The sequence below is a fragment of the Austrofundulus limnaeus genome, unplaced genomic scaffold (assembly GCF_001266775.1).
Source record: "Austrofundulus limnaeus strain Quisiro unplaced genomic scaffold, Austrofundulus_limnaeus-1.0 Scaffold110, whole genome shotgun sequence".
Classification (NCBI taxonomy): Eukaryota; Metazoa; Chordata; class Actinopteri; order Cyprinodontiformes; family Rivulidae; genus Austrofundulus; species Austrofundulus limnaeus.
Genome location: NW_013952512.1, coordinates 785,945 through 809,948, shown reverse-complemented (window position 1 = coordinate 809,948; position 24,004 = coordinate 785,945). Strand labels below are relative to the sequence as shown.

Sequence of the window (24,004 nt, the reverse complement as noted above, 5' to 3'; positions counted from 1 at the left end):
AATATCCAGGCCTATAATGCTGAATTGGCTAACACTTTAAGTTTTTGATAAAAAAGAACTACTTTGCTCTTTACTGACACAGTTCACAGTAATTTTGATCCATTTGGTTAAAAAAATTGAAACAGGGATCAAATTAAGTAAATAAATTAATCAGAAATTAATATAGGCTGCATCAGTGACAATGCTTTTTTTTTTTTCTTACAAACTCTTCTCAAATATCCAGGCCTATAATGCTGAATTGGCTAACACTTTAAGTTTTTGATAAAAAAGAACTACTTTGCTCTTTACTGACACAGTTCACAGTAATTTGCCTCGTTTCTTTTCAGACATCCAAACTTCAGGTTTGGCGCCCTCGCTCCGTTGTGTGTGGGACAACCAACCGTGTTCCAAGTAGGACGGACCGAAACAGACCGTGTCCAATGAGATGCTCCAAGAAGTTGGCGGCAGGCAATGTCCGACAGCCGGAGCCCAGTACACCGGAAAAACATTGACGAATCCCCACAGCCAAAAGAGCGCGCAGCGACGGTGCTCCTCGTCCCATTGTTTGAGACGTACAGCTGTCCGGAGGGGTAAGCAGCCTTTATCATACAAACAAATCCACCATTACTACATAGGAATGTTGCAATTGGGTTAGCGTGGGTTCTGGACGATAATACATCACATTGTATATGTTTTGCCACGAGCTGAGTTTAATTGGGATGCTAATGATCGTAGTGTTTAATGTTGCCCCGCTAAGTTGACTACGCATTAGCTGCTGCTAACCAATACAAAGGGTAGCATATCCAATAGCATATTTACTAGCTTTTTCTCTTGGGTTAGCGACGTCATCTTAAATGCAACCAGCTGACGGAGTGGCGTTAAGTTGTAGGCTAGCCTGACGATACATGTGGCTGGCTGTGCTTTCCCATTATGTTGTTTTGCATGCTAATGCTAATGCTAACGCTAGCTAGTTAAGTGTTAACGCTGACTGGTGCTGAGGCAGCCCGCCTGCAAGGAGACAAGGCGAGCATCTTTCTCTGACACTGCGCATTAAAGTCAAGCAAACTTTTAACGTAAATATTTACAATTAACGAGAGCAACTCGTAAAAGTTATATATTTATGACGGGGCGGAAAGCGATAAAGGCCGGAGAGGTTGTTTAAAAAAAAAAAAGGAGGGGGAAAAAAAACTCGCTATTGTTAGCAAGTCTAATCAGCCATTTTAATGATCGTCTCATGATATGCTTAGCATTAGCTCATTGCTAATGCTAAGAGGACACAAAGCAGGAGCGAAGCCATAATGGCTAACAGCTAGCTAACAATCAAAAGGAGGCGGATTGTGTTGCTAATGTATTCATTTACAACCACAAGCCAGCACCCTGTCATCCGGAGACGATAAAAATAATGCAGTTAACAGTTTTCATCAGGTTACTGGTGTAACACTTAGGATAACAGCTGGAACTAAAACAGTAAATTAACGTGGTTAAATGTTTTTAGGAGCCTCATGCTAGCCTCCTGATACAATGGATCATCTGTCACCCCCCAGACACCCCCCTCCTCCTCCTCCTCCCTGTTTAAACAATAGATGGGACTCACAAAGCAGGAGGCAGACGGTTGAGGACAGAGAAATTTGCATATTGTCGCAGGACTCAACCAGGACATAGACAGTTAATGATTTTTTCCCCCTCCCTTTCTAGTAAGCCAAGATGGTGAAGGATCCAAAGAAGCCGAGGGGCAAAATGTCCTCTTATGCCTATTTTGTGCAAACATGCCGGGAGGAGCATAAGAAGAAGCACCCTGATGCTTCTGTCAACTTTTCAGAATTCTCCAAAAAATGCTCTGAGAGATGGAAGGTAAAAAAAAATAAATCTGTTATTATTTTTTCCTCTTCTAAACTCATTATTTTTGCTTCAAGTTGCATCTATTAAAATAAAATCGTTTTTTATTTTATTGTTTTCCCAAAGACTATGTCACCAAAAGAGAAGGGCAAGTTTGAAGATATGGCCAAACAAGACAAGGTGCGCTATGAGAAGGAAATGAAGAACTATGTGCCCCCTAAGGGTCAGAAGAAGAAGCGATTTAAGGACCCTAATGCTCCCAAGAGACCGCCGTATGTACCATAACGTCAAATCCCTCCTGGGTTGTTCATTCCATTTTACACTCAATCATACATCTCTAATGGTACACTAAACTGCAACATTTTGTCTTCGCAGGTCTGCTTTCTTTATTTTCTGTGCTGACTTTCGGCCCAAGGTAAAGGGTGAGAATCCCGGCCTTTCCATCGGAGACACCGCAAAGAAGCTTGGCGAGATGTGGAACAGCTTATCTGCAGAAGAAAAGCAGCCGTATGAAAAGAAGGCTTCCAAGTTGAAGGAGAAGTACGACAAAGTGAGTGGCTATTAGCTAGAAATCTGTTGACCTCGATTCGTCATTTGTAAGGATCAGTGGAATAGTTGTTATTTGTTGTGAACATAAACATCTCATACTCTCTACAGGATATTGTGGCGTACCGCACAAAGGGCAAAGTAGATTCAGCATCCGCTGCTGCAGCTGATGACGACGACGAGGAAGAGGAGGAGGGAGAGGAGGATGAGGAAGAAGAGGAGGAGGAAGATGATGAGTAGAATGCATCAAGATGGGACCTGAAGTTTTGTTTATGCCATATAATCTTAATGTACTCAGTTCAGTATCTTGAATCAAACGTCCAATTGAACAAGAAACATGTATATTTAATGTTTTTATGATGTACAGTGTTAATCTCCCTTTTTTTGTAAAGGTAACACTACATATCCTAAGTTTCAACTTTTTCTAGTGGTAGTTCTTTATTCCTGCCATACTGTATAACTATTTAGAAAGACTACATATCAGTATGAAAGTAACTAGTCTTTAGGTGTTACAACTCAAAAATGAGTTTTCTAAGTTGGTAGTGTATTTTTTGTTTTGAAAATTATTTTTGTATGTGCTGTCCAACTGTCTTTTTATTGTTGTTTGAATACCACTCTAATATCAAATGCAGCTGTTGACATTCAAGAATGTCTTCAATAAAAGTTTTTTTTAATGTGTTTGTCTTTTATTTTACAGTCTTTACAATTATACAAAATTCAAACTACATCCAGCAGGTGGCGCTTTTATGAAGTCAACTTTCCACATAAGCTTAAAAGCTGACATTTACTTTTAGGTCAGGAAATACAAAACTTATCTACCAGACTACAATACAAGCAACACAAAACCTTAATCAAAAGGTCCTTAGATATTTAATGATGTTTTGAAAGAATTATTTTTAAGCAGTAAAATGTGAGCAAAGGGTCTTGTTACGGAGCAATAAGTAATTTTGTATCGTTAATGTCACAACATTTTTAAATGCTGTTAAGAAGATAAGTACTTTTTGTGTCGTGTGTACTTGGAGTTAAAAGCGTGACCTTTTTGTCGTTTCTGGTTTTGAGTTGCCTTGCTGTAACTGGAGACCACCTCAGTCACAGTGGCCTCACAATCACTTAAAGTGGGTTCACACGTCTGTTTATTGGATGTTTTTCAGCAGTACAAAAACTCCCTTTCTCAAAGGCATGCAAAAAAGTACACAACCGCCTCCTTTCAGTGATTACAGGCTAATCCTGCATATTCCTAATAGCCTAAGTTTGTCCTTAAAGTCATCTTTATTTGTATAACATTTGCTCTGAAAACTGGTTTTGCTACACTCAATTTAATGTGAGCTGTCTTAAGACCTGTGGTTCAGAGTGAAGCCCATCCCCTAAACACATCACACATTTTCCTCTGAATGAATGCCCTTTTCTCACATGCCGCGCTGCAGACAGAGCAATGGCAGCTTCAAACTCTACAAAGAGAAAATAAAGCAAGTGGAATCAAGTTTGTGGTAGGATATGTTGGTTTTTTTCCTTCTCATGGTTCATTTTTTAAAAATGCAAATTTTTACATTACAAAACAAAAGTAAAGCGACTGGTAAATGTGTTGTAATCACAAAATGAAAAAATTTAAGCTGATTTATTTTGAAACTTTTTTTTGACTTGCCAAAGAATTTGCTTAGAGTGGAGGCATGCCTTTCTGGAAGACCTGCTGAAGAGAGAGGTGATCGCTACAAATACAGTTCATAGGTTTTTCAGTTTGTTATATTTGGAACCACACTGCACTTTCCAGACTTCATTATTTCATGCTGCATTTGTTTTTATTTACTTAGGATCAATTACTGACTTGTTTTTGCAGTCATGACTAGGAATAACATTCTCCAGATAAAAACCTTATAATGGAATTTAATGGACAACCGAGGAAATACTTAGCTTTATTACTACCTGTTGTGGTAAGTTGATCTATTCAATCATTTATTGTGATTAAATGTATAACCTAATCAGACATTTAGGACAAAATGTATTTTTATGTCATTTTAAAACTACATTTAAATTAGCTGAATAAGGGAATCTTCTTTTCTCAGCTTTTTGTTCCTGTCTCATGTGATGACCCTTTATTTGGAAACTCGAGGAATCAAAGTACTGGGCGTGAGTTTGCAGATACAGTTGAAGGGCAACATATGCTTCCCTTCTGGTTTAATGCATCCGTTGATGTCGAGCATGGCCCAGTCAGATCACACTCACAAAACAGATGGCAAACCCAGATGGCTTTGTCCAGAACTGTTTATTCATTTCAAGTAAAAGAAGACACAGTGCCAGGTTTGTCATTTCCTCACTTGTAAGCACATTTACACAGCATGTTTGTTGACAACTATCAAATACTTATTTTATCTAAATTTATCATACAATTATTAGTTGTTTGTTTTGTATTGATTGTCAGATGTCTTCTCTATTCTGCCATAATTAGTTCACCCAGTAATTATACCAGTAATAATTATACATGGTCTCCTGTGTTGGCAGGAACTGTTGTGGGAAAGGTGGAAACACAGTTTGAGGGTCTCACGCCTATCACATACTCAGTTCAGGAGGACGATGGGGAGAATCTATTCCTCCTCAGCCCCATCTCAGGGGAGTTCCTATTATCCCGCAGCCTGGACTTTGAAACCCAAAGATTCTACATTCTCACAGTGGAGGCGAAGCAGGGGGACTTGCAGGTATCCAGTGACAGGGTGTACTTCAATGTGCTGGATGTGAACGACAACCCTCCTGCTTTTAGTCTGAGCCACTTCTCTGTGTTGCTGCTGGAGGACACACAAGTGGGCACTTGCTTCCTGTCGTTAAACGTATCAGATAACGATCATGGTAAGCGGATAACGGAATTTATCACCACTCTACAAAATTCTACTGAAAGCATTTGAATTTGTGCTTAGGTTACTATTTTGAAATAGAAAAGTTGACATTTTAGTGTCCTCCAAACCTTTAACTAAACCAGGTGCTTATATTATGTCTTTTCTGGGACACATGTGGCTGAGTGGTTATGGGGAGTTGACCTCCAATGAGAAAGTTGGCTGTTCCATTCCACCGCTTTTCAGTCACATGTCAAAGTGTCCCTGGGCAAGACACTGAACCCCTACTGCCCCACTGTCCCGGTGTATGAGTGGGATTTAAAGCACTGATTAGTCTCTTTAGAATGATTTGTCTAGTTCCAGTGGTGGACAAAGTACTCAACTCTAGTACTTGAGTAAAAGTATTGATACTCATGGTCAAATCTACTCCACTACAAGTAAAAGTTACTCAGTCAAAAATCTACTCAAGTAAAAGTACTAAAGTACTCACTTTTGAAAATACTTAAGTATTCAGAAGTACATGCATTTTAAAGTACTTAAGTACAAAGTAAAAGTACAAATTACATTTTCTTTTTTCTTTTCTTTTTCTTGTCACTTCAGTAGAAAACTAAACTAAATATTAGTTTATTTAGTTTATTTATTCATCATCAGTGACTTTTTTTAAGTGAAGAGAAAATAGAGACAGAGATAAAAACAGAGAGAGAAGTAATTAGAAAGATAGAAAGATTGAAATAGAAGTATATTAAATATACACCAACAAAACACAGGACCACACACCCAACATCTGTCCGCTCACCTGAAAAATAAATGGATAAATACATGGAGGGCATATATAAATATATACACATACCCATACATATATAAAGATTTACATACATACATACATACATGCCTACATTCATAAATATTGTCAGTATATACACACAGACATATATACACACTCAGTGACCAGTCAGAACCCCCCGGATCAGAGCACCTGTTTGTGAGCAGTTGTGAACATGCGTGTATATACAAGATTTCTCCAATGGAATATTTAATGGTGACTGTGGAGGACCGAGAATGGAATACTTTACCCGTGGTAAACAGAGAAGACATTTGAACTGATACGTATTATTTTTAAGTCCTAAAACCTCGAACATTGAACTGAGATACGGCCATGGGTGTGCTGGTTTCTCTCCTTGCGTTTCCTCAGTGGTCTCCATTGCATCTTCTTATTTTGTCTGGTTCTGCTTGAAATGAAAGTAAAGTGATGGGAGCGCGCGCTCCGCTACCGAGAGTTAATGAGTGTGACGTAGGCTATAAGCTACGCATGTGATTGGTTACCTTTGTGACGAACATAGCTTGTGGCCAATTGCATTTCATGAAAAGAAAAACCGGAACAACAGATTTTTTTTTTACAGCGGATTATAAAGCTATGCTGATCAAAAAGGAACGAGTAACGACAAGCTTCCTAGAAATGTAGTGGAGTAAAAAGTACAATATTTGTCTTTGAAATGTAGTGGAGTAAAAGTAAAAAGTTCCCAAATAAATAACTACTCAAGTAAAGTAAAGATACTCAAAAAATGTACTTAATTACAGTAATAAAGTAAAAGTACTTTGTTACTGTCCACCACTGTCTAGTTCTATCTTTGTAAAGTACTGTGTGAATGGGTAAATAAGGGCACAGATTGTGTAAAGTGTTATGAGTATCCTGGTTGGATTGAATGCAGATATGTACCATTTTATCTCCTCTAGGTGACAGCGGCAAAGTGGAACTGAGAGTGGCCAGTGGTGATAAGCTGGGTATCTTCTTAATACAACCAACAGGTAGTTTATGCCTGAACAAAGAGCTGGATAGAGAAAGTCAACCATCCTATAATTTGACTGTAACAGCCAATGACTGTGTCCAGCCCACGTCTCTACAGCTCACCAGCACGGCACATGTTTTGGTCCTTGTTGAAGATGTCAATGACAATGCTCCATTGTTTGTGTCTGCCAAAAGTGTGTCCATACCAGAGGACACTGCATTACATTCTGTTATAATGACTTTACACGCAGATGATGAAGATGCAGGATCCAATGCAAAGGTTTTGTACTTTTTGAGCAACTCTTCAAGTGGAATATTCAGCATCAACAACACAAGTGGAAACATATACCTGGAAGAGATACTGGACAGAGAAACTGTCGAGTCGCTGACTATTATGGTCACAGCTACTGACATGGGTTCACCTCGAATGGAAACCACAATGAATTTGACAGTGTATGTTGAAGACATAAATGATAACGACCCTGAGTTCTTCCAAAGAAACTACAGCTTGTCGGTCAGAGAGGATATCTCCAGGGGAACGAGCCTGTTTCAGGTTCAGGCTCACGATCAAGATACAGGGCCAAATGGACAAGTGCGGTACATGTTGAGCCCGGCTGGTCCATTTGTGGTGGACACAGTTCGAGGTGTTGTCACAGTCATGGATCGACTTGACAGAGAAAAGGATTCAAACTACCTCTTAATTATAACAGCTGTGGATCGAGGGAGCCCACCCAGATCTGCCACTGTCACTATCAGCATCACAGTGCTGGACATCAATGACTTCACACCCTGGTTTTCCCCAGAAAGACTCATCATTCATGTCAGGGAGAATGAGGATGAACTATCTCAGCTAACGCAACAGGTACTGCTAGATCTCTAGTTCATATTTTAGGTTGTACCTGCTAGGCTTATTTTTAATTGTTTTGGACCAGGTTTCAGCCTTGGATGAAGATTTGGGGATCAACAGTCAGCTGACCTACTTTATACAATCAGGAAATCATGATGACTTGTTTTCCATCACTCCTGATGGCACTTTCCAGATTTTACACAGCCTAGACAAGGAAAGGGAATCATTATATATTGTCACCATCACTGCTGTTGATTCGGGTAATTCAAGTCAGACTTCACATGTTGATTTAACTACTTCTTTAAACATTAAAATCAGCTTGATAGTGAATGCCATTTTGTTTTTTGAAAGGTTTTCCATCTCTAACTGGCACTTTGACCCTGCATATCATTGTGGATGATGTCAATGATAACTATCCAGAGTTTACAGAAGATGTGTACAACACCATTGTGTCTGAGGACAGTCCAATAGGCACAGTGTTTGCAATGATAACTGCATCCGATGCTGATGAAGGCATGAGTGGAGAAGTAAGGTAAAATGTCACACAAGAAAGACACATGAAATAAAAGATAATAACCAACATGTCGTTTTCCCTACTCATATAAACTTGAAGATAATGCAGTACAGTACTTTAGTATATTTTGTGTTAGTCATTTACCACATTCTGTATTAAAAGTACCATTTCTCCCCTCTAAATTAGGTATTTTATGGAAAATCTCGATGCACCTTTTGCTATTGAGGAAATATCTGGAGAGCTGTTTACAGTGGATTTCCTGGACAGAGAGATGGTAGCCATTTATACATTGACAGTGATAGGAAGTGATATGCATCCCACTGAGCCTCTGTCAAGCTCTGTGCTTGTTACTGTGCTTGTTGGTGACATAAATGACCACTGGCCTCAGTTCATGAACACCCCCTATATAGCCTATGTGCCCATTGAATTAGCTCCAGGTGAGATTTTACTTCCTTGTGACAGTTCAGGTACAGTCCTTGAGACTAAGATTAGATTTTCTATTTTTATGATTTTTTTTTTCGTTCTTTTTTTACAGGCTCAGTTGTTTGTGCAGTGAGAGCAGTGGATGGAGACATAGACATGAATGCACAACTGCATTTTTCAATATATGGACAAAGTTCGGACCTATTTTCCATTGACCCAAACAGCGGCACTGTATTCACTTCAGGTTTACTGTGGAACACAGACGATATTACTATCAATGTGTATGTCGAGGATGCTGGAGAAAACACCAAATTTGACATAACTACTATCAGTATCAAGTTTCAGAACATTTCCGACTTTCCTGAGATGACTGTGGATGTTTTGAGTTATTCCCTGTCTGAGGATCTGCCAGTAGGAACACTGGTGGCTATGGTCTCTGCAGTAAGCATCAGAGCTGAACCTGTTTCTTTTTTCATTGCCTCTGGAAACTTTGAAGACATGTTTTACATAGACCAATTAGGTGGAACACTGACGGTGGAGAACCCTCTAGATTATGAAAACAAAAAGGAATTTTCTTTGTTAATTGAAGCCAGAGACTCAGGCTTACCTCCATACTCATCATTTTCAGAAATTCTTATAAATATTACTGATGTAAATGATAACTTCCCAGAGTTCACTCAAGATGAATACAGGTGTGAGGTTCTTGAGAACTCCCCACCAACGGTGGTGTGTGATGTTCTTGCCGTCGATGCAGATTCTCCCAATTATAGCACAATACGATACAACATATTAGAAGGGAATACTGAGTTTTTCACACTTGATCCTGAAAATGGTTTACTGCAAACCACTTCAAGTCTAGATAGAGAAACCATCCCTGTGTTCAGTTTAGGAATTGAGGCTTTGGAGCTTGATAACCCTCTGCATCAAGCCAAAGCAACAGTTATTATTAGTGTTTTAGACAGGAATGATAATGTGCCTCGTTTTACACAGATTTTTCTTGCAGAGGTGCCAGAAGATGCCTCTGTAGGACACACAGTTTTAAAAGTAACCGCAACCGATGATGATGCTGACTATAATGCAGCAATCAGTTATTATATACATGACCAAACTGAGAACATGCCTTTTGAAATTTACTCCAGCACTGGGTACATTATTGTCAAAGGGCCTTTGGACAGGGAAGAAAAGGATCACTATGTCTTTAAAGTTAGTGCAAATGATTCAATGTGGAGTATAAGCACTGATGTCAACATCGTAATTTCAGATGTCAATGATAATAGACCAGTATTTTTACACGATTTTTATACAGCTGTCCTTGCTGAGACGGATGATAAAGAGATTTTTATTTTGCAAGTTCTTGCTTCAGATCTAGACATTGGGCAAAATGGTGAAATTTTATATGTTGTTGACCCTCCAAATGAAATGTTTTGGGTGAATTCTTCTTCTGGTGAGATTTATACAAAGCAGCCGCTGCTTTTACGTGGTACTGCTTTTGAAATATACAACTTTACAGTTCTTGCTTATGATTGTGGCACACACCCTCCGAACAGTAATGTTACTGTCACAGTGAGATTAGAACCATATAACCATCACCCTCCAATATTTCTTTCTTTCCAACCCCTTGTTGCTATTCCATTCGACCTGCCTGTGGGATCTGAGGTGATAAGGTTTACGGCAACAGATCTAGATGTTAACAGCAGCACAAGCATCGAGTTTAATGTGAGTGGCGGTAATGCATCTAATTTCTTTTGGATTCAAGCAGACAGTGGGAAGGCATTCTTAAATGAAACTTTATCAGAAAACCTGTTTCTAAATTTATTAGTAGAGGTCAGAGATAAAGGATTTCCTCCTTTGACATCAAAAACTGAAATCATTTTTGAAATTACTGGAAGGAACACATTTTCTCCAAGCTTCCTTGAACCAGATGTTACTTTCTCTATTCCTGAGGATTTACCTGTTGGATCAGTGGCTGGGAAAATTCAAGCAGAGGATGGGGATTATGGTCCCAACGGTGCAATTAGGTACTTCATTTCGACTCAAAATCAACACTTACCACTCTCTGTTGGTGAAGTCTCTGGGCTGCTTACACTCACCAGAGAGCTTGACTTTGAAAAGGAACGAATTTATAATTTACAAATCAAAGCCACAGATGGTGGATGGTTCTCTAAAACTGCTTGGGTAAATGTTACAGTGATAATAATGGATGTAAATGACAATCCTCCTGTGTTTTCATCATCTGAGTTTGCAGTTTCAGTTCTTGAAAACTCACAAATTGGAACAACTGTTTTAGATGCAAAGGCCACAGATATGGACTCGGGGATAAATGCACACATATCGTACTCTCTTATTGCTGGCTATGTGGATAAATTTGCAATAGATCCAAAAAATGGGACTGTAACTACTTTGGATGTGTTTGATTATGAGCAAGAGCAGCTTTTTGATTTAACAATCAAAGCCTCAAACACAGGCAGGAACACATTATTTGGCTTGGCATATGTTGTCGTCCAGGTTTTAGATGTCAATGAATTCATTCCAACATTTTTGAAAACGACTTTTAACTTTTCAGTGTTTAAGAATGTGCCCGTTGGAACAACTGTAGGGAAAGTGACAGCCACTGATGATGACCGAGGCCCTGAAGGTCTGGTGCTTTATTTGATGTTTGGCCATGGCAAAAATACAGGCTTTGACATTGACCAGCTTTCTGGAGAAATACACACAAGTGCAAGTTTGAGGAATCGAGGCAACAGCCATGTAGTTTTTAAAGTTCTTGCAAAGAATTCTGGTATTATAACTGGGAGAAATGTAGATGAGGCATTAGTCCATATTAATGTAAATGACATCAATGATGCACCTTCATTCACCTCTACATGCTACTTTGTAAATGTTACAGAAGACAGCCCAGTTGGGACATCTGTGCTAACTGTGAGTGCTCTGGATCAAGATTACATACCGGACTGGAATCGATTCTTCTTCACCATTGAAAGTGGAAACACAAAATCCTCTTTTTCTATTGATCCACTTAAAGGTATCATTTCAGTAAATTCATCACTCGACCGAGAACTCTGGCCAGTTTTTAACCTCACTGTTACAGCCACTGATAATGGCTCTCCACCAGCCACCGGGACTACAAATGTCATTGTGACCATTGGAGATATTAATGATAATGCCCCACGACTCACATCAACTGAGGCTCAAGTGAAGGAAAATCAACCCGAAGGCACTGTAGTCGTCAGATTAAACGCATCGGATTCCGATTTACCCCCAAATCAAGGTCCTTTTATCTACAGGTTATACAATTTGTCAGAGTCTAGTGCTTTTTTACTCACTCCTGATGGAGTTTTACTCACCACACAAAGTATTGATCGGGAAGACAGCTCTGAATATCGAGTCCTGGTGGTGGTTAGCGATGCAGGGCTTCCTTTGCCGCTGTCTTCAACAACCACGCTTCACATCAAGGTGGTGGATGAAAATGACAACCCTCCGTTGCCAAGAAATATCTTCATTGAAGTGAAATATTTTGGAAGTTCTTTTAAGGGGGGCATGATTGGCAATGTGCATCCCGAGGATCCCGATGAGTCTGATACATTTACTTGTGCCATTAAAAGTGGGCCGACAAATATGTTTTCGATACTCAATGGTACATGTGAGCTGTGGTCGTTGCCCTTTCAAGGCGAGGCCACATTTAACATCACCATTGAAGCTACTGATCAGCTTCACTTCCCCGTTAACAACAGCATATACATTAACTATAAAGGTTTTACTAACGCATCTGTAGACAGTTGTATATTATTCTACATGTCATCATCTTCAATGGAAGAGTTCTTATCTAATAAGTATTTGAGGTTTGTAAAAGCTCTGGACAGTCTGTTCAACCTACAGGCCTCAAAGACTCATGTTTTTGGAATCAAACATGTCAGTAATGGAATCCTTCTGTTGGCTGCTGTAAAAAACTACAACGGACAGTATCTTAGCAGAGAGGTAGCGAGTAGTATCTCAGCTGGACATAAAAAGCTATTGGAAGCTCAGAGCAATGTGACAATTTCTCACATCACCAGTGACCCATGTCTCACCAACCCCTGCCAGAACAGGGCATCATGCAACAAAAACATTTACATCAGCCAGGGAGCTGCTGTCCTGGAAAGCACGGCTGTCATCTTTGTGTCACCACAGAAAGAGATTTTTAATTGCACCTGTCCAGTTGGATTCACCGGTTCGCTGTGTGAAGATGACATCGATGAATGTGAGGGGATTCCATGTGAGAACAACAGTACATGTGAGAATACCGCTGGAAGTTTTTACTGTCACTGTCAGAGTGGCTTCTCTGGCTCTTTCTGCTCTGCTGATGCTGATGAATGCCTGAAGGTGAAGTGCCAAAATGGTGGAACGTGTGTTCAATCACAGGATGGGTATTATTGTCAATGTGTGCCTGGATTTGAAGGTAAGAAAAAAACAACATATTGTTTGAAAAGAAAACAGTATCTCTCTTAATTTTCAATTGWTTTTTTTTTTTTTTTTTTTTTTTCAGGGGAAAAGTGTCAAGAGGTTATAGATCAATGCAGATCAACACCTTGTGTTCAGGGCACCTGCATCAACCTACAGAAAGGATTTTTCTGTAGCTGTCCTTTTGGTAAGACAAATACCAGAGGTACTGTATATAATGTTCTTAAAATAAATAAGTAAAAGTAAAAATAACTTAAAATGACGTAAATTTTAATTTATGTAATAGCACTTTCCTGAATTTAACACCATATATAAAGGGGCACTCACACAGTTTTGGTTGCATTTAAGATATAACGATTATTGTCTGGGAGCCCCAGGTCAGCTTGGGTCCCTAGGCAGTTGCTTAGTTTGCCTGCGCTGTTGCAAAATTGCCTGCCACGTTACTCTATTTTTCAAATTTAAAGACAGATTTTAAAATATTACAATTATTCCAAAAGGAAGGCCTGAGGTGGCACAGTGGCTCAGTTGGTAGAGCTGATGCTCTCAACAATAAGGCCACTGGATCAAATCCTGGCTTGGGACCTTTTTGGGTAGAGTTTACATGTTCTCTGCATGCGTGGGTTCTCTCCTGGCCCTTCGTCTTCCCACACACCAAAAGCATGACTGTTAGGTTAATTGGTAACTCTAAATTTTCCCTAGGTGTGAGAGAGTGAATGGTTGTTTGTCTCTATGTGTGGTCCTGTGATGAACTTGTGACCTGTCCAGGGTGTACCCTGCCCCTCGCACAGTGTCTGCTGGATATGGGCACCAGTGAACCCTGGGAGAAAGAAGTAGGAGTAGATAATGGATGGACAATTCTTCCTTGTAACTTGACCCTGTATTCTTTGAACTTTTCCTTCCTCCCTGATCCATTCATACTTATAGGAGTCAGCGGAGTTCATTGTGAGGAACACAGTTACGGCTTTGAAGAGCTTTCCTTCATGGAGTTTTCACCTCTGGATCGCAGGACTAATTTAATCTCATTTGAGTTTGCAACAGTGCAGAGGAACTCCCTCCTCCTCTACAATCCTGGAGCATCATCCAGCAGGGAGTTCTTTGCACTGGAGATACTTGACGGGACCATACTTTTGTCTTACGACCTTGGCTCGGGGCCTGTGAGGCTGAAGACATACAAACAGGTTGCAGATGGGCAGTTTCACAGCGTCACTGTCAAGAGGATTGGCAATGTGAGCTTTAACTATATTCATTCACAAACCTGACATCAGTTTCCACATGGGAAAAGAACAGTTTTTAAGTCTCTTTTTCTATTTTAACAGATGGGGTCTTTGCTTGTGGACAACTGCACAGATGTTGAGAACAATGAGTTTTGTTTTTCAAAGAGTGACGCGAGTCTGTCAGAGAGGTGCTAAATACTGATAACGTTTCATCTATTTTTATGGCCTTGAATAAACAGCTCTAACTCAATTCACTTTATCTTTCTTCTATACTTCCATGTACCAGGACACTTGATGTTGGTAACACTAACATGACGCTTGGAGGACTGAGGAATGCTCAGATAATTTTGCAGCATCCTAACCAAATACAAACTCACGACTTTGTCGGGTGTTTAAGAAACATTAACATCAACGGAATGCTGCTGAAACCTTCAGCAGGCCTTGCAATCTACAATGTTTATAACAGGTAGGATTCTTTTCTTTTGGACCTCATTAACACATAAAAGCGCCTTTATTGTAAGTGTATTGTATCTGTTTTATTCATGTCCCGATATAAACATTGTTTTTACTCTGAGATGTCCTCGAACAACAACGTCGGGATGCAGTAGTGTCCCGTGTCAGAACGGGGGTGTGTGTCAAGACCTTTGGTCTTATCATCTTTGTGAGTGCAAACATCCTTTTACTGGGAGTAACTGTGCTGCAGGTGAATATATTTAATGAGATATTTATTACTTTAAAACTAACAATTTTATGTCCTAATTACAGAAACCTTCATTCAAAAAATTATGTGAAGAATCTATTCTCAACAAAAATTGATATATTTTTGTAATTTTCACAGTCAGTGTCCTTACATACTGTCTGAAATTCAGCTAGAGAGAGATAGGCTTTATAATAAAGGAATGGTTGTTACTAATCAAAAATTTCTTCCTCTTTGAAACAGAAATGTCAGAAGATTTTGCACTGAAACTGGATGAGCAAGACTACATTGAATACGTCATTAAGGAGAGATTCAAAAGAGATTACCTGCTTAAAAAACTGGTGGATAAAGAAAAGGAGATTAATGTTAGAGACCAAACTGTGATTAACATCAAGTTCAAAACCAAACATGATGGAGTTTTACTCTCTGTTGTTGGACAGACAGAATACATTATGCTTACGGTTAGTATGATGTGTTTAACTATTTAAATGATGCATCTCAATGTAATTAACATAAAAAAGTTATTTATTATAATTTTTTTTAAATTTCAAAAATTTGTTTTCAGATAAGAGACAAAAAGCCCGTGTACATTTTTGAGGACACTCAGTCAGGACACCTGTCAGAGTTCACTGTGGAGGTTTTGGTTGCTGATGAACTCTGGCACATCGTGACCTTATCCAGCCAAGGAGCTGACACCTTCCTGTCGGTGAATGATAAAAGCCTGTTGAACATCTCTGGGCGAAGCATGGAGCTCTCTGCTGTTAATGTAGACAGGTTCATTCTTGGTGCAGCTCCAAAACAGGGAATAAAGCTCCAACAATCAGGTGAGCTGATGCCTTAAATTTATTATTATTATTTTAAGTTTTTTTGGTTTTTTGGTTCGATTGAGCATGTCTGCATCCTTCTTGCACCAGGGTTCAGCGGATGTGTGCAGTATTTTAACGTGAACGGTCACTCTCTGCCCGTCAGCGGACACAGCTTCACGGTAGAGGTCTGGCCGAGCTCGAGTTTGACACAGTCCAGCTGCAGCTCTCCAGATGTGTGCCACTCCTCGCCTTGTTCTGAGGAAGGTACGGGCGGGGGGACATGTCTCTCGCATTGTTCAGACCCGTGGGCGTGTGGAGCAGCTGTTCGAAACACATCCTGCGTCTGTTTGAAGAACGTCTCTGATCATTTCTGTGATATCTGCATCTTTACAACCCACGAAGAATGCTACGAAGCAAAACACAGCCGGCCTGCGTGGCTCATAGCCGTGGTTTTGCCTCTCATCTCCATTCTGGTGACGGCGGGGACGTGTGCGGGCGTGGGCCTGTACAGAGTCAGACAGCGAGATGCAAGGCTGAAAGCTGAGACCTTCCCCCAGAAAACAGAGCAAGGAACAGCAAACATAACTTTTTGTTTTGATGACAACCAAGCTCTTGCAGATGCCGTGTTGAATGGAAAACAGAAACATCGTGATCCGCTAAGTGCAAACCAGCAGAAGTCAAGTGAGAAGTTTTATTCTGACGCTAGTGTGTCGTGTGCACAGCCGATGCTACCAAGTGAGCTGGAGTATTATGAGATCGGCAGCATCTGTAGCACGTTTCACCCGGACAACAGCTTGGCGAAACTCAGCTGGCACACGCAGCTCTGCAGTGCGAAACATGTGAAAAGTGCTTCGAAACAGTGGGGAGATCTGAGAACGCTGCTGGCCAGATTTAAGAAAGATGGCTCGAGTGAAGAAACCCCCCCTGCAAAGCCACAGAGCGTCGCCTCCCTGAGCGAACAGCTGTTGTGCAGGCTGGACCCCGAGCAGCTCCAGCAGACGCCGCCTTGTCATTTAAAACGGTTTCCACAAGCAGAGCTCCTGGAGCCGACACAAGGCCTGAGTTGGGAAGAGATAAGCAAACTAAGTGCTCCTTTTCCGTCTTCACAACAAGCCTCCCTGAAACCTGGACCCGGCAAGTCCACTGTGATTACGGAGACTTCATCAGAGTGTGAAACAGACAGCACCCTTACATGCTCTGATTCAGATTACGGACAGTTTTCTATCATCACTGATAAGAAACGTATGCATGACCATTCAGAGAGCGACTTTAGGCAGGAAGGCTTTTTGCCCGTCAACAGATTTTTTAAACAAACCTCTCCTTCCACTGCAGGTCAGGATGAAACTGACAATATTTCCTCCATTGTGTTTGAGCAGTTTGAAACTATTTTAACTACGCAGCTGCCTTTTAGCAGCTATGCACCTGTTTTTGATGATATTGCTCGTTTACCCATCAACTCTAGTCCCAGCTGGGACGTGCAGAGCGATGATGAAGAAATTATTTAGTTTGTCTCAGTAGTGTAAATTGACCTATTAGTTTATTTCTTGCATTTAGCTATTTTAAGATGCACCTCTGTTCATTTTTAGCTGCTGGACTGCTGGACTATTTCACCTGTTAAATGAGCAGTAGTCTGAAAACAAAAGTTCATTCATGAAACATATTAGTGGTTTTTTTTAACTTTATTAATCCAGGAAAGTCCCACTGAAATCCAAAACCTCTTTTCAAGGAAATCCAGGCCAAGAAGCAGCAAAAGTTACACAACTGAAATGTTTGTTTTAACTGTAGTATAGATACGTAGAATATGAATATCCCTTTCTGTTTGTACAATAAATTAAAACTTTTAATCAAGCATTTTGTATTTCTGTGTGATATTGATATTGATATCTAATCCAAAATTAACTTGGTTAAATACCATTAAAACTTTAAAAAATCATGAAAATAATCTTGAAATCAGTTTGGAAGCCTGTTAAAACTAATAATGAGACTGTGCCTTCTAATACCTGTTAAAACTTGCACACCGGCAATCTTTAGAAAAATTTGTTGAAGGCAGAAAAATTGTGGTCACATTGATATCAATGTTTTGAACAAAATATTTAATGTGGCATTAGATTATTTAAAACAATACAACTCATTAAACAAATAATTAATCATTTAATAACTATATAAATAACTATATAATTTTGAAGTGAATGATGGGGTGAGGGGGGCATTAAGGCTAATGAAGTTGTCTGACTAATGACTGGCTCCAGGGAAAAAATATTTATTTTTTTTAAATTTTTGTTGAAATAAATCTTAGTCTAATTCAAGCAACAACTTAAACAGGAACTATTTTTATCTTTTATGGTTTACAGGAAAGCTGTTCAGAAATAAGCCGATGGTTTAACTCCACCCAGTGGTCAGATTTAGGGAAACGAAAAGTGGAATAACTCGATTACATTTAAAGATGCATTTTTCTATCCGAACATACGAAGATCCTTTTAGAGCAACATACAGTTCAGATTTATTACATTTCTAATGTGAGTTTAAAACTTTTCAATGCAAAGTTTCAACAACAGAGATACATTTTAAAATTATTATTTTATTACAGAATAAAAACAGTTATTTTCATTTTACAGAAGTATTTTCTTTTTACATTCTGGTGTAAATAAATCCAGTTTTAAATATTAAAGACATATTTTAGTAATCAGAAATGAGGCTTCAAATCAAATGATCACAGTAAAGTTTGTCTGAGGAGAAATTCATCTGTGTCAGTTTTATTCAGCTTTTTAAATTATTTAAATAAAGCACTGAAACAGCATTTACAGAAGTCCAAACTAAAGCAAATTTAAGCAGAGAGAAATGATCGACTCCTTATAAATAATACATTTGACATATTCTTTTTATGTAAACAAATTATACAAAACTTGAAAATAATGTAAATTTGCATCACAACATATGTATTGTTCTAACTGATATTTTGCTTACAGTCACTTTTTAATACAGTACTTATTTTCCTATTCATGAATCTTCGCATCAAAGCCTGTTTTATTTCCATGGTCTTGAAACAATATATGACTGGATTAACTGTAGCAGGTATGAGGCTGTACAGCATCGTTATGATTACACCAGCATCAAGGCTAAATTTAAATCCCAAATTGTTAGTAATATAAATAAAACATCGGGGCAAATAGTAAAGGCAGGTTACAAAGAGCTGAGGACCACAGGTGGACAGCACCTTGTTGTGCCTATCTTTGAGAGACATTTTCAGGACAGCTATGATGATAGAAAAATAGGAAACAATAATAAAAGTTAAGGGAACTAAAAGAGTGATCATAGCATTTGCAAACGCAACCCATTTCACATACGCAACATCACTCCCACATCCCAGATCAGTAACAGATACAAGATCACAGAAGCACTGCATGACAGTGTTCCGGTCACAGTAAGGCAGAGTTGATGCATGAAGCACTATCCCCATCATTCGTATAAACGTAAAAACCCAACACAAGCTACAAGCAACAGAAATGACTGTGTTTGTGAATAAAGTGGGATATTTGAATGGAAACCATATGGCAACAAAGCGGTCCAATGCCATCATCAGAAAAATCAGAGAGTGGATGGCTCCCAAAGAATGGATAAAATACATCTGTGTGAAACATGCTCTAAATGAAGAAAGCATATCGTTCCACCAATATCTGGCAATGATCTTTGGGAGAGTTACCGTGCCAAAAAGGATGTCTGACATTGCAAGGTGAAAAAAGATCAAATATGTCGATTTGTGGAGAGTCCTCTCACTTATGATAACAACTATAATAAAAAGATTCCCCAACAAAATAGCAAGAAAAACAACAAAGAGAATAAAAGACACCAGTCCATAGTACTCTGGTGGCAGTCCAGGGAATCCAATTATTTTGAAGTCTGTTACAGTTGTAATATTTGTGTATTTCATGATCACATGTTCAACAAAAAAAACATGCAAACACATAAAGTACAATTAACCTTCATTTGAAACCACAAAATAAGCTCAGAAAAGAACACTTTACTATTAACGTTATTATTGTACCTTTCAAATCAATAAACAACAAATCATTCATTTTGCTCTGCACACCATCTCACCTTTGCACTTCTGACAAAGTCTGAGCTCCTCCAAGTAACATAATGATAATGCAGCATGTCAGAATCTCACCACTTTATTTATAGCTTTCCAGGAAAGTCAGGAGTAATGAAGTGTGGGGCGGAAAACTCACGGGAACCAACTTACAAACTCAAAGTTTTGTTTTTCACTTCAAACACTTTCAGTCATCTTAAAGGGGTGGTGGTGGTGGTAGAGGGTATTATGCAAAATGAACTTTTTTATTTTATTTTATTTTGCTTTATATCATATGACAGAATTTCCTCATTAAAAAAATAATCCGAGTGTTGCTTTGATTCATTCATACATGCTTGAGAAATCCTTGAATCTCCTGTGGTAGCTGCGTGGAGTTGCCAAAATGCTTGCTGGTACAAAGCACCGCCTATTTGTACAAAGCTMCTTCCTGGAGCTAAGTCTGTTTCTGCCCCACAGAGCACCTCTGTCCTGAAGCTTTGTTGTGAAGGCGTGCTGAAGTGGGAGTGTCCAAAATGGTAGGAGGGTATGATGTCARATTTATTTTTGATACATAGAGCWTTTTCATAACAACTGAAGGAAACATATTGRTTGTTACATAGAACTGAACAGTGTTCCTGGAAAATACATAATATTTCCTCTTTAAACAATAATAGGAAAATGTAACGTTTAAACAACCAGCTAAAAACAAAGATCATGCTCTATACAGTATGCTATAGTTCAAAGGACGAAAACAATTAAAACACAAGTAAAAATGAGGCCATTCATCCATTTTCTTCCACCTATCAGGGGTCGGGTCGCGGGGGCAGCAGCTTCAGAAGGGAGGCCCAGACCTCCCTCACCCCAGCCACTTCTTCCAGCTCCTCCGGGGGAACTCCAAGGCGTTCCCAGGCCAGYCGAGAGACATAGTCCCTCCAGCGTGTCCTGGGTCTTCCTCGGGGCCTCCTCCCGGTGGTACGTGCCCGGAATACCTCACCAGGGAGGTGTCCAGGAGGCATCCTTACCAGATGCCCGAGCCACCTCAACTGGCTCCTCTCGACGTGGAGGAGCAGCGGCTCTACTCTGAGTCCCTCCCGGATGACAGAGCTTCTCACCCCCAGCCACCCTTTGGAGGAAACCCATTTCGGCCGCTTGTATCCGGAAACTCGTTCTTTCGGTCATGACCCAAAGCTCATGACCATAGATGAGGGTAGGAACGTAGATCAACCGGTAAATCGAGAGCTTCGCTTTCTGACTCAGCTCTCTCTTCACCAYGAMGGACCGGTACAGCGTCCGCTTTACAGCAGACGCTGCGTTCATTCAATAAAACCAAATAAGTCAACACTCAAACACCATTAAAAGCCAATAAATACAGTGTGTTTTTAAGATGYGAGTTAAAACTCAAAAGTTGATGCCTGGGCAAAATGTAGATGCAGCTGGTTACACAATTCAGAGGCTACAACAAGCCTGAACACCTGGGAGACCCAGACGGAACCTGGGGACCACTAAAACCAAATGATCATTAGATTTGAGGGGTTTGTGGTTGATCCGAGAACTGGGAGTTTGATCACAGGTTTGATCAGATCACTGACTGATTATATGTTGTAATGGCCTGCCAATCCTCTTGTCCTTTTATCCTTTTTTTCCTTTAATGTTGTTTTGCGCCGTGACGTAACACGGTGGTGCACACGCAGCGGTCAGTTATGTTTGAATCTATATATATATATATATATATATATATATATAATTTCCTAAATCTCACACATGTACAAAATTGGAGTAAAACCAATATGTTCACAGTCAACATCTGAAGCTTGCATTATGAAAAGTTTAAGCATTGCTTCAACACACCACAAGTAACAGGGGTGTTGAATAATCTCAAAATGGCATTCAGTGCCAATAAAATCTATCTAAAATAATTTTACTTTTAACCAGATTTTGTGGTAATATCAATTTTTCTTWGCTGTAGCTTCAATTGTAAGTTKTCCTTWATATCTTTTGTTTTCAAACAGTAGATCAATGGGTTAACAGCAGCTGGTAAAATACTGTACAACATTATAACAACAATTCGAACTGAGGAACTGAAAGTATAACCTACAAAATTTGCCAAGTACATAAAACATCTTGGTAAATAGTACACACATGTGATGATAAGTTGTGGTGTGCAGGTGGACAGAGCCCTAACACGACTTTCGGGGGAAGAGATTCTTAAAACTACAACAATAATAACAAAATAAGATACAATGATAAAACCCAGAGGTAATAACAAACTCAACATGGAAAGAACCAATCCCAGGAGCATAGAAGTACTTATATCATCACATCCAAGGCTTATTATTGACATTTGATCACAGTAGCACTGAACAATTATATTTAAGTTACAAAACGGAAGTCTCAAAGCATCAAAAACAACACCAAACATAAAAGACATTGGTAGAAGCCATGAGACTCCACACAGCACAGAAACTGTGTTATTGGTGAAAAGTGAGGTGTAACGCAGCGGAGCACAGATTGCAGTAAACCGATCAAGAGCCATCACCATTAGAATGAAAGAATGAGCCGCACCTAAAAAGTGAACAAAGTACATTTGTGCAAAACAGCTGTAAAATGAAATAATGCTGTCATTAAACCAGTATTTTGATATGATCTTTGGTAGAGTTACAGTCCCAAACATGAAATCACTTAATGCCAAATGACAGAAAATATCATACGTTGGTTTGTGAAGAGACCGTTCAGATCTGACAAACACTAAAATAAAAATATTTCCTGCAGCTATAGCCAAGTAAAGCAGAAAAAGCAGAGCTGAGACAGGCCCGTAATACTCTGGCAGAAGTCCAGGGAATCCAAGGATGAAAAAATATTTTACACTCGTCACACTAGTGTTCATCATCATCACCTGAATTCACGACAAGAACAAATAAACRGAAAATTACCAAAATGTGGTAACTCTGGAAAAAAATACAAATGTGTTATAAATTTTACACCTTTTACTACGTCAACCACATCAACAAAAGCACAGAACATGAAACACAAATAAGCAGCAGAGTGTTTTCTGTGCAGCAGCAGTAAAACAAACCATCTTTCTGAAGCAAACTGAAACACCTCACTATGCTGTCACCTAATATGTGCTGAGCACCTTGTGTTATTTTAGTTTATGCAAACAGAAGGATCCCTAATGAGAAGATTTCCCAAAAGCTTTCTCCTGTCTCACATTCCATGTTTACATATTTTAATAATTTTGGAATCATTATTTCTCTGCACATTAGAGAAAAAAAAACATTCTGAAGCATTTTAAGTTGATAGGTTATGTCTTGAGAGGCTTTTGTCAAGTTTGTAACAAAACTTTGATCTTTTTGCACGTCAAACTGTTCAAGCATCAGTTACCTAAATGTTGGAATATTGTTGAATCCTATTGTGGGTTTTGTTGTTGACTTCCTGTTGTGGGTGGATTTACACACAGGTGTGCAGTTGGCAATGATTAATAAATGGCCACAGGTTGCCCTGGGGAGAAATGAATGCAGGATAAATGAAGTTGAAGGCTGTGTTGTCTTTTCCTCCATTTGTTAAGGTATTTCCAGCCTTTTAGAGATGCCAACTTTGACACATTTATATTTTCTTCAAATGCAGAAGAAGAATTAGATTTTTGAAAAGGCCTTATACAGTATATCTTACTATACTGCCATCACATTTTTACAAAGGTTACAGGAGTTMTACAGTGAAAAATTCAAAAGACTAAATGGGGAGAAAAAACAAAMAAWAAAMATTGAGTATCAAATCAAAGCAAATGCTGATGCAATTTATTCATTTCTTTCTCAAGCAGACAAATAGAGTAAACAAAAAATGTTTGCTTTAACATATCTGTATGAAAAATATGCATAAAAGGAAGGGCATACTCTAAAATAATAATTTAATTGCATTTTTTTGTGAAGAGAAAATAGAGAGAGAGAAAAACAGAGAGAGAAGAAATTAGAAAGATAGAAAGACTGAAATAGCGATTAGGATTATATTAAATATACACCAACAAAACACAGGAC

The 24,004-nt window shown here is 39.1% G+C and overlaps 4 protein-coding genes across 6 annotated transcripts; 2 read left to right on the top strand and 2 right to left on the bottom strand.

The window, feature by feature from the left end:
- Positions 1-461: 461 nt before the first annotated feature.
- hmgb1b (high mobility group box 1b) lies at positions 462-3,037 on the top strand. Its single transcript, XM_014014127.1, has 5 exons — positions 462-569; positions 1,675-1,830; positions 1,942-2,087; positions 2,191-2,365; positions 2,473-3,037. Exons 2-5 carry the CDS (start codon positions 1,684-1,686, stop codon positions 2,599-2,601), a joined length of 597 nt encoding a protein of 198 aa, XP_013869581.1. The 5' UTR covers positions 462-569; positions 1,675-1,683; the 3' UTR covers positions 2,602-3,037.
- A 772-nt stretch (positions 3,038-3,809) lies between these two features.
- On the top strand, positions 3,810-17,756 carry LOC106521519 (protocadherin Fat 4). 3 transcript variants are annotated; one of them, XM_014014126.1, is made up of 18 exons: positions 3,810-3,848; positions 4,009-4,060; positions 4,196-4,289; positions 4,422-4,656; positions 4,858-5,199; positions 6,918-7,831; positions 7,902-8,076; positions 8,168-8,348; positions 8,517-8,767; positions 8,866-13,188; positions 13,276-13,377; positions 14,115-14,416; positions 14,507-14,592; positions 14,691-14,870; positions 14,980-15,107; positions 15,345-15,562; positions 15,667-15,925; positions 16,016-17,756. In XM_014014126.1, the coding sequence occupies exons 3-18, from the start codon at positions 4,236-4,238 to the stop codon at positions 17,410-17,412; spliced, it is 9,147 nt and encodes a 3,048-aa protein (XP_013869580.1). In that variant the 5' UTR covers positions 3,810-3,848; positions 4,009-4,060; positions 4,196-4,235; the 3' UTR covers positions 17,413-17,756. The 3 variants fall into 3 exon arrangements, with proteins under 3 accessions (XP_013869580.1, XP_013869579.1, XP_013869578.1); XM_014014125.1 differs by having other exon boundaries at positions 3,819-3,848; positions 4,170-4,289; XM_014014124.1 differs by lacking the exon at positions 3,810-3,848 and having other exon boundaries at positions 3,935-4,289.
- A 1,085-nt stretch (positions 17,757-18,841) lies between these two features.
- LOC106521503 (olfactory receptor 52B2-like) lies at positions 18,842-19,835 on the bottom strand. Its single transcript, XM_014014090.1, has one exon. The coding sequence runs from the start codon at positions 19,833-19,835 to the stop codon at positions 18,852-18,854; it is 984 nt and encodes a 327-aa protein (XP_013869544.1). The 3' UTR covers positions 18,842-18,851.
- A 2,062-nt stretch (positions 19,836-21,897) lies between these two features.
- On the bottom strand, positions 21,898-22,863 carry LOC106521497 (olfactory receptor 52Z1-like). Its single transcript, XM_014014084.1, has one exon. The coding sequence runs from the start codon at positions 22,861-22,863 to the stop codon at positions 21,898-21,900; it is 966 nt and encodes a 321-aa protein (XP_013869538.1).
- Positions 22,864-24,004: the final 1,141 nt, after the last annotated feature.

Bases quoted from the DNA above. Each gene is read 5' to 3' on its own strand.
- LOC106521519 (XM_014014126.1), top strand. From the start codon at position 4,236: ATGGAATTTAATGGACAACCGAGGAAATACTTAGCTTTATTACTACCT. The intron at 4,290-4,421 runs GTAAGTTGATCT...TTCTTTTCTCAG, and splicing joins CTTTATTACTACCTGTTGTG to CTTTTTGTTCCTGTCTCATG. The intron at 8,768-8,865 runs GTGAGATTTTAC...CTTTTTTTACAG, and splicing joins GCCCATTGAATTAGCTCCAG to GCTCAGTTGTTTGTGCAGTG.
- LOC106521503 (XM_014014090.1), bottom strand. From the start codon at position 19,835: ATGAAATACACAAATATTACAACTGTAACAGACTTCAAAATAATTGGA.
- hmgb1b (XM_014014127.1), top strand. From the start codon at position 1,684: ATGGTGAAGGATCCAAAGAAGCCGAGGGGCAAAATGTCCTCTTATGCC. The intron at 1,831-1,941 runs GTAAAAAAAAAT...GTTTTCCCAAAG, and splicing joins AATGCTCTGAGAGATGGAAG to ACTATGTCACCAAAAGAGAA. The intron at 2,088-2,190 runs GTATGTACCATA...TTGTCTTCGCAG, and splicing joins AATGCTCCCAAGAGACCGCC to GTCTGCTTTCTTTATTTTCT.